At 32.7% G+C, this 17,455-nt stretch overlaps 1 protein-coding gene across 1 annotated transcript in view; it reads left to right on the forward strand.

Moving 5' to 3' along the window:
• LOC134680742 (uncharacterized) overlaps positions 1 to 17,455 on the forward strand; it is a 44,751-nt gene that overhangs the window by 14,941 nt on the left and 12,355 nt on the right. Inside the window, exons 10-17 of the mRNA XM_063539951.1 lie at positions 3,001 to 3,144; positions 5,148 to 5,282; positions 6,312 to 6,455; positions 8,246 to 8,380; positions 8,827 to 8,970; positions 10,463 to 10,597; positions 11,276 to 11,384; positions 17,364 to 17,431. Coding sequence (XP_063396021.1) covers positions 3,001 to 3,144; positions 5,148 to 5,282; positions 6,312 to 6,455; positions 8,246 to 8,380; positions 8,827 to 8,970; positions 10,463 to 10,597; positions 11,276 to 11,384; positions 17,364 to 17,431 — 1,014 coding nt within the window. The remainder of the gene's footprint in view (positions 1 to 3,000; positions 3,145 to 5,147; positions 5,283 to 6,311; positions 6,456 to 8,245; positions 8,381 to 8,826; positions 8,971 to 10,462; positions 10,598 to 11,275; positions 11,385 to 17,363; positions 17,432 to 17,455) is intronic.

Below are 17,455 nucleotides of genomic sequence, written 5' to 3' on the forward strand. Positions count from 1 at the left end.
ATCATAGCTAAAAAATGTTATTATAAGTATTGAATGCTTCTTTTTGTAACTTCATAGGGTTGTAAAAGCGTTGAGCGTGCGCACATTTGTAGAAAGAAGCGCGTCTGCGCTTCATACAAAATGTACTTCGGTCAACGCTTTTACACCCCAATGAATTTACAAAATGAAGTATTCAATTCTTAAAATAAATAACTGCCTTTCAGTGTTTCATCCATATTCTTAAATTATTTGACAGAACGTGAAGATAAAAAAACAAACCAATTAAATATATTCTACGGTTTTGCGTTATTTTCCAAAAATGATTAATATAAAAAAGATGGGGTATGATTTCCAATTAGACAACTCTCTCCACAAGAGACCAAATGAAACAGGAAATGAACAACTTCAACAATGAGTAAAGCCCATACCGCACATACAGCTAAAAAAGGCCTCGAAGTGACATATGTTAAACCGTTCATACGATAAAAGAACTGCGTAATTTATGAACCAAAACAATGAACGAAAAACAAGTGTGTTCGACAACCACTAATTTTGGACAGAAGCCTGTACCCGTTTCTGCGCTGATTGATACCCTGCTTATGTGTTCCTTATTCGCTGATAAATACGTTGTAATACTTTGCATCTTTTAAGAAACAAATCTCTTCCATTGTTTTCTTGTCTCTGATTTTAGCTATGTTTTAAGGTGAAATAAACTTTAAGCGCGTATGTACCCGTTTCGGCGCTAGACCCCTCTCACTTATTCGCTAATAATACGTGTGCTATAGGTCGCACCTATTAAAAAAAATCTGTTCATTGTGTTCTTGTCTATGGTGTTATTTATGGGTTTTTATAGGTGAAATAACCCTGTTCAATCAATGCCCCATTCCGTATTCGCTTCATAATACGTGTGTTAATCGGTGCACCTTTTAAAAACATATCTTTTCAATTTTATTTATTTATTTTTATTCTTTTTTAAATTCTGCAAATTCCTTATCTTCAGATGAAATGACCGTTATAAGTAAAATTATTCTGATGTCATACGTGATTATAAATGGAACCTAGTCCGACCTCTATTCAAATCAAGTCTTGTTAATATTATTTTCCCATATGCATCTATATTCCGACAAATTTTAAACACAGACACGATTATGCTTTTTTTAATACAAAAATTGCGCACTTAGTACCTAAATATATCGATGTTCCATTTCACAAGCATTAAAACTTAGCAAATCGGAACAGAATGGTCAAATAAAAAATTATAATTCGATTGGCCCATCTTTTTTTTTCGAGTATACATAATTCGGTTTCGTTTCCAGACATTGAATTCTTTTGTGCATGTTTTGTTGTAGTTGTTAGATTGCTGTACAGTTTACTCTCTTTTTATTCATATTTTTTTATTTTTTGCTGCTCTTGTTTGTTTGAGCTACACTTAATTTACATTAAAGACATATGAAACGAGTGACTGGTGAACAAATATGGTTATTCCATTCTTGAACAAATGCATGTATATATCATAAACTTAGTCTTTTGTGTACGAATTTATCATTGTTTACGCAAACATCGTATAATCGTCAATTTGTTTTCTCTCTGTCTGTTAAGAGATAAAAATATGGTTGCTCATTTCTTTTCGTGTTTTGGAGTCCCAATTTACCGATTGCCACCATAGAGTAAACAATCTACCAAAAAGCATGGATATTATCATGGTTATTGAGCACGTGTATCACATGTACATTCAGATAACAGTTTATTTCAGTGACAGATCCATGCGTATTGCGATCACGGGATTTTTCACGAGAGGGTCACAATAAGGTCACTTTGCATAAGTTAAATATGTCGGCGAATTGCTTGCTGGATTCAAGTAATTAAAAAAGTAAACTTCTTCAAAATGTGGACAAATTAAAGAATTTCATTTTAATAATGAAAAAACATAAGCATCATTTTCTTTTTTTTATTAAAGGTTTCATTTGACTTTAATATACACATAACTTATGTATATACACAATTCAGGAACACGTTTATTATATAAAAACTATTTCATTTTCTTCTCGGCAAATCAACCTTTCAAAACGATTGTCACTCTCTGCATCGGCTCAAAGAGGAATAACTCTCATAAACGTTTCCAGTTCGCGGAAACCGCGACGTCATAAACTGCTGACGGCATAGTACTGGTGCGCTGGTATGTGCGCATAAACAATAGAGCTCTTATATACCTATGATCTCCAAATATTCTCCAACTGACCTAAATGGTCTCCAAGTATTCTCCAATTGACCTAAATAATCTCCAAATATTCTTCTCTTTGTTTACAAAAATAAAAATATAAATCATATGAAAGTATTTACTATGTGACCTAAGGGAACACGCTATGTTAATCTCTTATAGCAGGTTAGCCATTTGACTTAATGACTTTAACAGACGATAATCAAAAATTTAATATTTAATGAATGGCTATAAGCGGGTTATGTAAAATGTGAAGAGTCAAAAATTAGTTTTATGGTTCAATAAAATCAAAATAAATCATTGCCATTCATTATAGATAAATTTCTATCAAAAATAAGGCTCAAAGAACTTTTTATATTATTTATATTAACAATAACAAGCGTACACACATGTTGGCTTATGAATACTCAACGTCAGAGTGGGCGTGTCGCCATCAAAATTGACAACATTGAAAATAAAACTAATAATTTTAACCAATCAGAAGACAGTAAAAACACCAAATTTATTTATGACAAAATAACACTTGTACATCTACTTGCAGGAGGAACGTAAAATGCTAAAATGTGTAAGATAAGATTTAATCTCGGTATTTTTACTTTCAATAAGTATATAACATCACATCACAACAAGGTTACATATTCGCGGAAATCGTTGATTTTTTAAACATAGTGTATGAATTGTTATATTTCGCCTTGATAAATAAAAAAAAAAGACTTCCTTTGTCAGAAACTGTTTCATGTTTTGAACAAATCATCTTCCTTCTAATTTTGTATATACTGACTTTACATGTACCTCCTTTCCAGAATGTCCTACTGGTCAATTTGGTACAAACTGTTCAACATTTTGTGAGGGGTGTATATCTAATATATGTGACCATGTAAATGGTTTATGTAACAGCACGGATGCCTGTAACCCTGGTTACGTATATGGAGATTACTGCAATGAAGGTACGTGCGACAGTACAATTGTGCTTACACTAGAGTTTGTGAGAACAATTGAAAGATTGACACAACGCTTGTCAACTACATATGGAGACAAATTTCAAGATAGTTACCGCGAGTGTATATAAGTGTTTGATAAATATCTGATAACCGACCAGATCGATATAAATCTTGACGAAGAATTAAATTATTCATTTCACTTAGACAGCATGAACTTAAATAAGTCTGATTGCTTTGAATAAACAAGTGTAAAAAAATAAATTATGTACTCTTTCATGACAGTCAAGGCATATAAATATTTAATGGCTATAATATTAAAGATATCAGGCGTCCAATTTTTTAAACCATCTTTCTTCGCTGTATATATTGATGCTGTTTGCTAGGAGATAATACTAAAATGCATTCAATTTTAAGATGTTTGGAAGTAATTAAATCAATGTGGGTTTTATCCAATAATTCTGCTATTCTTCAACTGATTACATTTTACAAATATTGTTAAAATGAAGAGATGGTCTCTGAAGTTTCCAACTTGCAAGACAAAAGATACAATAGAAAAGAGAAAATAAACTTTGTTAGTCTTGAATGACTTTTAATTTTACTTGTTTTTGTTTAATTCGAAGTTTAGTATGACGTCCAATATCACTGTACTAGTATACATATTTTAAGGGGGCCAGCTGAAGGACACCTACGGATGCGGAAGTTTCTCCCTATATTGAAGACCCATTGGTAGCCTTCGGCTGTTGTCTGCTCCTTGGTCGGGTTGTTGTCGCTTTGACACATTCCCTATTTCCTTTTCAATTTTATTCGATCTTTGTTTTGCCCAAATAAGTTAATAGGGACTGTTTATAAAATGTATCCCTTGTGACATTATTGGTGTTGTTAATATAGGCTCATTGGCAATCATACCACATCTTCTTTTTTATATTTGATTTATTACATTTATTTTAATAGTATGATAGTTTCCCCAAATAATGATGTGTTATCTTAGGTAAGGTTGACGTTAATGCAATTTGGCAATGTTCCTGTTTCTTTCGAATTATTTAAAGGTTTGCAATACCGTCAGACTTAATTGAAGCACAAAAGCTCATATGAGCGACTACTCAAACCTAACATAAAAAGAAATTACTTTAAAACCGATGAAAGCGATATAAAAAACATGACCCAAGCTAGCTTCCAATGAAAAAAGGAATAGTAAGTGATGGTTTTTGGTGTTAAAGTATCTAAGACTAAAGTATGAATCAGCACACATCCAACATCCAATTGATTTAGTGAAAATACTCATTAACAGTCAGACAAAACATGACTTTGTGTAATCCAAAATACAGGTATCGACATATTTTAGAATCAGGAATAATCGTATGTATATGAATACAACAATAGTATGAGTTTTGTTTTAATTTACTATTAGTAAAATCAATATGTATACCAGTAAATCAGAATTAAAGATATAATGTTGATTAGTAGCCTTCAAAAATAGGGTTTTTAAGGATCCATTACCTTACCCGAATCTTATCTTAATTTCTTGACTCCGTTTACAACATCTCTGTAAAAATTAGAATATGCTATCCGTTAGAAACTACAGGTTAACCCACAATCTAAATATTTGTATCTGTGGAAAAATTAGTAAAAGGTTTCAATACGTTTTTGGTAACGAAATCTCTGATTAAATGATAAATCATTCACCCGTAATACATGTATTACGTTAATAGGTTGCATAAAAGAACAAATTGTAATATATGACCAATATAAGATGGCCCCAATGGTTTATCACCATCCAAAGAAGGAAAGTTAAATGCAGGAATTGAATAATCATTCCTTTTAGTATAAATATTGGTGTTAAACTAACATATTTAAATCTTGGAAAGAATAATTTGAGTACTGTTTAACTACCTTGTTCGTAGAACATAAAGTCCTTAGATATCATTATTTACTTAATATTTAACTTTAATAATTATAAACATATAAGCGTTTTTATTCATGTTTTAATGCTGTTGTTTTTCATTTATTAGACTGTAAAGATTGGTACTTTGGTAACAACTGCTCAACGAGATGTTACTGCCTGGCTAAACCATGCAACAAAGTAGATGGAACTTGTCCAACAGGAGGGTGTAAAGAAGGATGGCATGGAGATTCCTGTTCCCAATGTAAGTAGCTTTGGTGTTGTACTTAGTCATTGACACATGTAAATCTAGCCAACTCTATGTATGAAAATTAAACTAATCAAATGAAAAACCCTTAGGATGTGAAATTATCATGCATCAAAGGCGTTGCCTTGTTTAAATTTCAACAGTTATTTTGCTGTTATCTTGGGTGTACGGAATTTCAGAGTAATTTTGTTATTTTACTTTTAAATACTTTTTGATAGAGAAGCCTTGTACCTTGATCTGACGAACCAAAATACCAAATGCATTTGTTGAAAAAGCGTTCCTTTTCCCATTTACTATCCGGAGAGGGGGGTTTAATTTGTGCCTTGAGTCTTTTTTTAAATGTGGCCCATTCCAAACTGCAACGCAAGACTACGTCTTATATTTGTTTGTTTTTAAAGTGTTTAGATAATAACACAATGTTGACTGCTGTATCCCTATTTTTGACATTTTTACCTATTATCTCTTTTTGTTCACACATCGTTGTAGTAAAAAATGAATCGTTTGCGAGTGTCATACAAGTGATAGGCTTAACAAGCTATTGAACCAGGTTTAATCTATCATCTTCATAAGAAAATGTCTGTTCCAAGTCAAAAACATGACAGCTGTTGTCCATTCCTCTGATTTTGCCATTTAACTAGGAACTTTCAATTCTAAGTTTTTATCGGAGTTTAGTATTTTTGTGAATACTTTTTATCTTTTATAACTAGTTCAATAGATATTATTTTTTTTTACCAAAATTGAAATTGGAGTGTGTAAACATTTTATTTTGTCCAAACAAAATGGGCTAAATATAAGTCTGCAACACATAAATTAAAAAAAAAACAAGCAAAAAAGCAAGCTTCTTTGTCATAACTGTATGATCATACTACGACTTATATATGCAGTATATGTATATACATTTTTTAATCCAAATTTTAGACGACCCATGTGCTTAATCACAATACTAGGTGAAAGACTTATTTGTTTTGATATTAATTGAATACAATAAATAAATACTTATTTAGTCGAATATAACGAACATTGCAGGGTGTGACGAAGGTAAATTTGGACGAAACTGTAATGATTCATGTGTAGGATGTATATCAAATACCTGTGAAGCCACTGATGGATTATGTTCAAACACCACTGAATGTAAACTTGGTTATTACTTTACAGAATACTGCAACAACAGTACGTACCATGTAGTATTTATACATAGTCGTGCTTTGATACACTTTGCTCTGTGTCAGTCTATCTACCCTTTTAATGTAGCTAGACGTTCGTTCTTAAGCGCTTAATATTGACGAATAAAGAAAAGCTAAATGAGTTGTAAGATATTTTTATATGCTGTTCTGTATACTGTTGTTTATCTGTTTTTGAAGTGACAAAAATCTATAATGCTATTCATTTCAATAATGTCTATAATATGAACACGATTTCATATAACCCTAAACTAAAAATAACCAAATAAGACCAACATAAATAGTGTTTGCAAGCATACTTTTTTTTTATATATTATATGCATTGTTCATCAAAATAAGACATCTGATGTTCTCTGAAAAGGCTTTGCTTATATTTTTGAATGAGTGTTGCAAATACTCTTCATTAAATCCTCGTGCGAATAGCGTAAAACCAAATGATGTATAATTAAAAATTAAATATATTTTACTTTAAACATTGAGTTACAAAACAGGCGATCGCGCGACATGTCGAACAATATTACATGGGACAGCGGAACTAACTGTCTATATTAAGAGAATGCTATGCGAAATATGTAAAACACTCATCTTGAAAACCCTGACTTAGTTGAAATCTGATAAACAGAGGATTTATAACATAATTGGTTATTTCGTTCTGCCTATCGTAATAATGAGACAAAATAGCTAGTCCTTATGATAAAATTTACGGAAAATATGAATACAATCTTATAAAAGATAATTATAGAACTCTTTCAACCAATCTTACTGCTTGTCAGGGTTTGATGAAACCAGCATCTACCCATTAGAATATTTATGTATGAAAGAGAAAAATAATTATGTTTTACATTTGTCATTGAAACATCATATTTATTTCAACAAATTTGTATGTTTATGCTGATTTAAGAAGCTAGGTTAGTATCTCTGCTAATAGACATGTTGTCCCCTTAATAAACATTCATCCTGTCGATTTTTGAAAAAACAGGAATTATTCATTTGAGTTTCTGTAAGTCATACAAGAAAATACTGTTGCTTAAATACAGATTCTGATTATAGATTAATGCAAAAGTGGGTCTCATTGTGGTCTAAGCGTGACGCAGGATTGCCGATTTTGTGTAAGCGTGAATGTCAAATTATCGTGCCGTGAAAACGGGAAATGAGGCTTAGCGGGACACGGGAAATTACAAAAACATTAAAACTCCTTACGTACAAAATTTAAGCGGGATACGGGAAAATGACAAAACAGTAAGCGGGATCCGGGATCCGAACCCCCTAATGAGACACCCCCCCCCCCCCCCCCAAAAAAAAAAAAGACAACAGTCATTACCTATGTTCAAAACTTGAAATTTAATTGCGAAATTCAAATCATATTTAATATCAAATGAAGAATCTTGTGACACTCAAAAACGTTGCGAAACCAGGTGTGTTTTATACGGTAAGCATATACTGATATATGCATGTACCAATCATCATGTAAATACTTTTATAGTTTTTAGTACTTTAATTTTTAAAAAAGACAAGTAATACAACAACAATTTTACTTATCAAAAGACTATTCCGCTAACAAACAACATGTATAAGACTTCAAAACTTCGTGTGTGAATTCACAGAAACAGATCATATCGGTCATGCAATTTGTGTTTTTACTTGTCCCGATTTTAATCGATTTTTTTAATCTGTTGAATCAGTTGTCGTGTCAGGTTCGCACCTATAAATAAAGTGAACATGCATGATCATGTAACATTGATCATGTTGATATACTATGATGAGTTTTCTATTTTAAAGCCTGCGATGATTGGTATTTTGGTACAAACTGCACAAGAAAATGTTATTGTTTGACTGGACCATGCAACCGGTTTACAGGAAAGTGTCCAGAAGGGGGCTGTAAAAAGGGATGGCAAGGTGAATCATGTACAGAAGGTATGAGATGGGTTTTCATATGTTCGAACTTACTTAACAATTAACATTTTAAATCAAAGTAAAAACCATTGCTTGTCGTTTACCTGACACACTATTGTATGTCTTATCTAACTAACTATGACTAATAACGTCAACAAGGTACCGCACTTTGAGTATGAACTGATAATTCCGAATATCTCCACCGACGTTTATCGTTATATATCATGTCGATGACTTGCCATTTCAACTTAGCAAGAATAGTGTGTGCCATAAATGTAAAAGAAACTGCGTGTATTAATGAACTAAATCATTGATAGTCTCGAGTACTCCTTTATATTGTCTTCGAAAAAAGAAGAAATTTAGAATGAGAATTCAAAATTATAAATTAAAGACAAGGCATTGTTCTACTTTGACTTGATATAGATTTTAACAAATGCTAATCTATATTAATATAACAAACATTTCAGGATGTAATGAGGGTCATTTTGGACGGAACTGTGATAGTTCATGTGATGGCTGTATATCAAATAGTTGTGAAGTCATTGAAGGATTATGTTATAACACCACTGGATGTGAACTAGGTTATCTGGTAGATGAGTATTGCAACAGAAGTACGTTCAGTATTGAATTTTTAGAATTTTCAGGTTTACTGCCATTAACTTTTTTTTTGCCTTCCCATCGAAGATTTGGTTCTAGTGCCACTTTTAAGTATGATGTTGACACCTTTGAGTTTAAATTGAAATTGTCAGCTTTGTATTTTTGATTAGTTTTCAATATTCATTTCGCTTGTTACGTCCTCCTATATGTCAGTCCATCGACCCTTTTTATCTCCAGCTTCCGTTTTATTACAGTTACGGTTTTGACTTTTTCGAACGGGTAGGAAAATAAGAATATATTGTTAGAAATGTTTTTTATGCCCCAGATACGATATAATGTTTCATGCATTATGATTTCTGATCTGTGTGTCTGTTCGTTCGTCTGTCCGTTTGTTCGTTCGTTTGTTAGTTTGTTCGTTCGTTCGTTCGTTCGTTCGTCTGTCCTGATTCAGGTTAAAGTGTTTGGTCGAAGTAGTTTTTGATAAAGTCCAATCAACTTGAAACTAAGTACACATGTTCCTTGATGATATGATCTTTTTAATTGTAATGCTAGATTAGAGTTTGTTTCCCATTTTTTTCGGTCTACTGAACAAAGAAAATGATAGTGCGAGTGAGGCATCGGTGTACGATGGACACATTCTTGTTTACAACGGTTTCAAAACAAAAAGGCTACCCCAATAATGAATACAATTTATTGTTTTCATTGCATTGCTTAACTTGATATTAATGATATTTGTAAATGCGTGTTGTATTTCTTCATTAACATGTTTTCAAAACCATAGCTTAAAAATAAAACAACATTGTGAATGAAAGGTTTATATACGATACGTTTAAGATGTTGTCCGATTTGTAAAGCAATATTGTGTCGAAAAGATAAACTGTAATGTTGAATTTTAGCGAACGCTTAATATGTGTATGTATCTTCTCGAGAAGTAGTTTATCAGTTGTACACGAAAATTCTTTGTATGTACTGCGAGTAAATAATCAAAATGGTCAAGTTGGTCCACTTTGTCAACGTCCTCAAATCGATACATTCCTCTAAGAAACATTTCGGACCCGGAATCAAATACAGCCATAACTTTCAGAAGCTTGTATAAATAACTGCTTACTTCATGGGTCTATTGGTAGACATTATATTCTTGTGACCTGCATATCACAGACAGCATGTAGAAATATATTAGATTTTGATAATTCTATTACCACTAGTACTCCGTCATTTCAATGCTGGTGAACATTTCGTCCCATATATTATTTCTTATGTACAATATGCTTGCATAGTTTTACACATTAATTGTTGAAATAACTTCCGACGAATAGAATACACAATCATTAAAGGTCTATTAAATTATTCAGCTTTTAACATGATGGTAATTGAGTTGATGTTGGCTGTATTAGTATCTAGTACGTGCACATTTGAAGATACAGAAAACGGTAAACTTACTGTACATTTTAAATGAATAGCCATTGTTATTTTAGGATAAATAATGTTTTCCATTTTAATTTGTAGCCTGTGAAGATTGGTATTTTGGTTACAACTGCACAGGGCAGTGTTATTGTTTAATTGAACCATGTAGTCGGTTAAACGGAATATGTCCATCTGGTGGATGCCAAAAGGGGTGGCATGGTGAAACATGCGAAGAAGGTATGAAATTGATCTTTATATTTAGTCGTTATATTTAACTTATTTAAAACCTATATATTTGTTTGCTGTGACTTGTATCCGTGCATTTTGCCTTGTATACATTCGATTTATATTTAAACATTGTCAGAGTATTAAAGGCTTGCCATACATTTTAAATATTCAAAATTATTGGGTTTTTTCTGTATGCAATTTCTTCTGAACCATTTAAAAAGGTTGTAGTGCTCTGATGTTTGTTATCACAACAATAAAACCCCACATAATATAGATATGAGAATAGCTACATTGAATACTGACAACCAGTCCAAAGGCTTTAACAACATAAAAAAATGTTTTCTATTAAAAATTTAGATATCAACCAGTACACGTTCAACATCATATGGATTATATCTAACAGTAAGCAAATGTGTTGACTTTGGCTATACTACCTCTTTTTTGAAAACCGCACTGAAACAAACTGCATTCTTTTGTGGTCCAGTCTGAGTTACAAATAATACACCGGATGATTGTTAATGGTTGTATCGATTTGGGAGTATTTAAATGATAACTTCAAATCGTTTTATTGACTTCAGAACAATAGCTGCGTAATAAGCTAAAATATTTTGCGTTTTTTTTTGTTATGGGGGAGGGATATTTTGCTTGAACATGTTAAAATGACTGACGATTTATTTTACTTTTAAGCGATAGCTGAATTACAAAAAGAACATCTTCCTTACGCTGCCACAATCGGAGGAGGTGCTACTGCAGTCATACTTATACTGCTTATAGTTGTGGTGTTCATCATTTACAGGTTAGTTGCATTGTTCTTGGAAGATATTATACTTATCCGTTGAAAAGCATTCGTTACCAGCATAAATTATGTATTACTGTTATTGTTCTACGTATTGTCTTGAAAACAATGGATAAAATACAACAGCTAATGTAACAGTCGGGTTTATTCATCATTATTTTTTATTTGATGAAATTGAAAACAACGCTTTATAAGTTTCATACGTTTAATTTCTTGATTTTGGGAATACGATTTATAAGAGTTGCTATTTATTTGTAATCAGATCAGATGTTAACGCTCTTCATTAACATTATAGGCAGCAATAAAGGTATCCAGTCAACTGAAATGTTTGTATTCTCAATTCATAAATATTGACTATTTGAAACTTCATTATTCGAAACATATTCCATGAATATATGGACGTATCAACTTTACTAAATACTATTTCTAGGCATATCAATAAATACTAAAATACTATATATAGCCGATAGCCCAGCAATACTGGTAGACCATATATTTTATTAATATAAATATGATATATATACACAATATACATGAAGCATAAGTATCAATGCACTATAAATAAACTATCATAAGGAATTCTTTAGAAAAACCAGTAAATTGTGTTCAAAAATATGGGCTCTGTCATCAACGATCCGGCCGGCCAGGAAAAACCAACAAAAACGAGTTACCTCGGTTCAAACTCCATTTAAACTGCAGTCAAAAGACTACATTTTAAATAAAGTGGACAATTTTGGAAACCTGTGTCTAAACCCAAATGCTCGGAAGACCGTTTCGGGAGGTTCACTTGGACTGTATATAACTGACTAAATATGATCAAATATACTATAAGAAATAATAAATCAAGTTACTTTATAGTAAAATAAAAATCCCTACTAAATACAAATTAGAATAACAATTCAATTGAACATGAAATTTATTTCACTGTTGTCCAGTCTGATGCTTGGCTAGAAGTGACCAACAAGGGAAAATATTCCCGCTAAATATCAGTATCACGTGATACATGTATGTATATACGTGTACATAAGTACCCGTATCAATAGTATTCACTAGTACCGTTATTACAATAATTTCCCACTATACTATCGAACCGTTGGAAATTATAAGTATCAACTTTACTAAATACTATTTCTAGGCATATCAGTAAATACTAAAATACTATATATAGCCGATAGCCCAGCAATACTAGAAACACAAAGAAAGGGCGGGCACAGTTCAGTTTACAACCCAAGTGTTTGTGAAACTGACCTTCTCTTTTCGAATGTATCATCTATGTACCCGTCCTTACTCGTGTCGGACTTCCACCTCCCGTGTCTCTTAATGCACCTTTCGTTCACATCAGACTGGGCAGCAGCGGTAGCACCGCCTGAACGAAGAGAACGTAAACCTAGATTAAGATAAGGGGCGACAATTCTTATTCTTTTTACAATATTCTCTTTAGCTGATGTGTAACTCATCTTCTTATTCTTATGTATCAATTTTGCTATACCCTTAGATCTAAATATAGGTCTAAAAACAAATAAATCAGATTTCTCATCTAGACTAGCTAACTTAATATATCTATTATAGATATAGGAAGATGTGGTGTGAGTGCCAATGAGACAACTCTCCATCCAAATAACAATTTAAAAAGTAAACCATTATAGGTTAAAGTACGGCCTTCATCACGGAGTCGTGGCTATTGTACATTTTGAATGGACAAGCTAAAGTTCTACCTATCGAAATCAAAATTTTATTACCCTGTCGGTATTGATCAGTTTTACTACGTGAAATGTGTATCTCTAAATAATCATCGAAAACTGTGATATCTTTACATTTTAAAGAACTAAGTTCATCGTAATGCAAAAACCCTGAATAACCTATCAAAATCAAGGTCAAATCACGAACTATCAATAAATCTTCTGAACTTTCGTAGAATGAACATAAATCAATAAGAATAGTATTGTTAATTGGATCCTTTTTGACTACTGGTCTACCGTTCAAACGTTTTACAGATTCGGTCAGTGATTAACATACGAATTGTTAGTAGGATCATTGAAGCCATTTAGCTCATGGGCCCATTTGATAGAATATACAGCGGAGTCTATCACACTGGGAGAACAATGTTTGTCAATAAGATATGTCAAATAAAGTGCGACATGAACTGGGTTAGCAGGTAATTCTGACATGTTGTGTTCATTAATAAAAGTTTTCCATCGTTTGAAACCATAAAAGTACTTTTTACTGGTATTTTCGGCTTTGGATTCCACAATAAAGCTGGACATCTTGTTGGCTAAATTCCTAAGTTTGTTGTCCGGGGATATACCACTGTTGTCTATGGCAGCCTGGGCGTTTTGTTCCAATCTTAAACCTGCAAATAATATTGATCACATTAAAATTCTAGTTTAATTGCTAACATATGAAATCTCAGAATACGTTCACCAAATACGCCATTTTTACCACAACCTTTAACGACTGAGTGCTGTTTTGGTAAAAACTTTGTGCCTTTAATAAATTTGATGAGATTATTCGATGCGAATAGCAATGGCCAAAATGGAGCTGATTTCAATTCCGGTATAACAAGCATGCTGTTGGCTTTGTCGTTTTCTATTTTGCGTACGACCATGGAAATGAGTGATGGTGGTGGAACTAACCAATTTGTTTCTGTGTTCCAGTTTTGACTACATGCGTCAACTGCTTCCGTACCGGGATACCATATTTTAGAGTTAAATCGTTCACACTGTGTATTATAGTGTGTGGCGAATCTGTCTATTGTATATGGACCCCATAAGCTATTGATTTCATCAAATATATCAGAATGAATAGCACAATCATCGTGATCAGTGTGTCGACTGAGCTTGTCTGCGTGTGTGTTGTTCTCTCTCGGAACCCATTGTGTAATTATGTTTATATTGCTATCAACACAAGTTTGTTTAATGTCAATAGCTATATCTTGTAACTTCTGTTTCTTACTTCCTACTCTCAATATGTGAGGTACGTTTTGATTGTCTGTATAAATTTTGACGGTTTTGTCACTAAATGTATTATCAAAAGTTTGTACAAACCTATTGACGCATTCTAATTCGCGCCATGTGGAACTTTCGTTCCTTTCTCGTTCTGTCCAGTTTCCGGACATTTCCTTGCAAAAAAGTTTTGCATTCAAATCTGAGGTTAAATAACCACCAAAGCCTACATCTGAGGCGTCACAAAACATTTCTATATCAACAATATCTAACTGATCGACTTTACAAATGTCGACTCCAGCATTATTGAGTTTTTGCAATGAAATAGACCAAAAATGTATTTCATTAATTGCTTTTTTGCAAATCTTGACTGGTGCATCCAAACTTGCTCTACCATGATACAATCATAAAGGTATCTAGTGTTCAATCTAACTAAGTCACCAATGACTATCTGCATAGATATCAACTGACCAACAATGCTAGCTAAAAATCTAGATCCAAATATTTCTACCCCTTCGTTTGTTTCTTCTATTGAAAATTTAATCTTTTTCTCAGTTTTCATAACTCTATCTTCATTAACGAATATTTTACCTATATTTGTATCCCAAGTATACACTAGCCATTTTAATCTCTGGCTTGGTAACCAAAAACACTTCTCATGTGCAATCAAAAAACCCAAATTTTCAAGTTTATATTTAACTATTTGACTGCTCTCTATGCATTTCTAAAAATTGCTATCTCCACCTAACCCATCGTCTAGAAACATTATTATCCTTTTGCCTTCAGATCGCAAATGTTTAACTACTTCTCTAAGTACTTTTGTAAATATGTACCCTGCAGTTGATATACCAAATGGAAGAACATTGAAAACGAAATATCTCGTATTACCATCAAAATTCAAAGCAAAACCTAAGAAAGTTCTGTGAATATCTGAGATTTCCAAATGGTGATATGCAGATCTAATATCGAAACTAAATAAATAATCTCCTCTTTGAAAGAGATCTCTTGCTATCTTAGAATTCTCGTACTTGTATCTAAATTTAAACAGATGTGGATTCAAATGCCTACAATCTAGTACTAGTCTTGGTTTATTTTTATTAAATGCTACTGTAAGCGGATTTATTACAGTTGGTTTCGAATAAACTTCAGAAATGCACCTTTTTTGAAGAAGCTTGTGAATTTCTTCAACAATAAATTCTGCATTGTTTAAAGATGATCTGTTATTTTTCAAATGCTTAACCTCTGGTTCCGTTTTTAACGGTAACTTATAGCCGTTTTCAATAACATCAATAATATGTGTACTAGTAGTAATAGCTTTCCATTCATGTAATTTTGACCTCAATTTATCTACTGGCGAGACAGGTATATCAACTTCTAGTAAAAAGTGATCACCAATGACACTTGGTGTCGATTGAGTAATTTCTATCGTATGTTTATCTTCTACTTTGTTTACATTTGCATTGAATGAATTTTCAGCTTGACCAATATAACATTTTTTCATATTATAATACAAATTAGTATATTCAAAATTTTTAAATATACTTATCTTATCTTTCTTCTCCGGACAATCATTCGCCCAATGGCCCTTGTTGCCACAATTGAAACATCTTCCTGTTCTCCAAGTTGGGGTTGGATCTCTTTCTTTGGTGGAATAGGGCACTTTCCTGACCGTCTTCGTTGACTTTTTTAGCTTGTCTGAATTGCTCCTACGTTCAGCTCTGTTATGCGCTCTTATCATTTTCTTTTCATCTTCGGAGTCGTCGGCAACTGGATTAGTTGTGTACTCCTTCACGACTCTCCAACCCAATTCGGATGAATCAACGAGTTTAATGAGTTTTTGTCTGTCTCTTACAATTGCCATACCTTCAACAATCTTGTCTCTAGCTTGATGAATGGATTCTACGGATAAATCTGGTCCGTCTAACTGTGATTTTGCCTCCGTTAACTTCGTCAGGACTTTAATCTCGTGCTTGTACTGGTTTTCGTTCCCCTTCCGTTGGAAAGTATAATTCTCCGACAAAGTCGACTCAATCTTTGACATCTGGGATTGACTGATATCTCGCTGAGACTGCTGGATATTTCCCTGGAATGTGGATAGCCTGTTATCTATCAAAGCGGTGATTTGGTTAAGAGTACCTTGTTGTGAGACAGATACTGCATTTTGTACTTCTTGGACAATAACTTGCTTTACTGAATTATCTAAACCGGGGTCCGTCATATTTCACTGTTGTCCAGTCTGATGCTTGGCTAGAAGTGACCAACAAGGGAAAATATTCCCGCTAAATATCAGTATCACGTGATACATGTATGTGTATACGTGTACATAAGTACCCGTATCAATAGTATTCACTAGTACCGTTATTACAATAATTTTTCACTATACTATCGAACCGTTGGAAATTATAACTATAAAACTTAACATGACATATTGACTGTTGCGATTTATTTTAGGAGCAAACAATGTGATTACATACACTCACAACTATATATGACTGCTATAGGGTAGGTCAAACAAAAACTTCATTGATTTGACATTTCAATTTTGACTTAGAAGATTATATAAAAACAATAATTTTCAGATGTTCAATTTTACATCAATCAAAAATGAAAATAAGTAAATCAATCGACATCTTAAAGTACAGTAATCGTGGTACCGTTAAACTAGTTATCTGAGTTGGCATGGCTTATGGTATTATGTTAGTTTCAAAGGGCAACATTTTAGTTTTAAAGTAAAAGCATGAAAATAATTGTACTGTTTTTTGGAAATCTGTCATTGTGTTGTCTATATTCTTACAGACATGGATTTTGATTGTCCCTTCCATATATTCTGCATTAGTTTATTGACTAATAGTATTTTTGAAAAAAAACCCAGCTTAGACATTTATTAAGACGAAATTTTCATTGTCAGGAACGGTAATATTAGTTGTCTTTTCTGTGTGTTCCCTTCTTTTAATTTATGAATGACATATGTTTTTTTTTTCAGTTGTCCTTGACATTCACAACTTCACTTATGCATATAGTTTGATTTTATTAACAGACGCAGGTTAACATCGACAAAAGATAGAAAATTGGACCGGAAATCATCAATAACTGAGACTTCTTTCGGTGAGCAAGCTCATAATTATGAGC

Source organism: Mytilus trossulus, chromosome 1, assembly GCF_036588685.1.
Source record: "Mytilus trossulus isolate FHL-02 chromosome 1, PNRI_Mtr1.1.1.hap1, whole genome shotgun sequence".
Taxonomy (NCBI): domain Eukaryota; kingdom Metazoa; phylum Mollusca; class Bivalvia; order Mytilida; family Mytilidae; genus Mytilus; species Mytilus trossulus.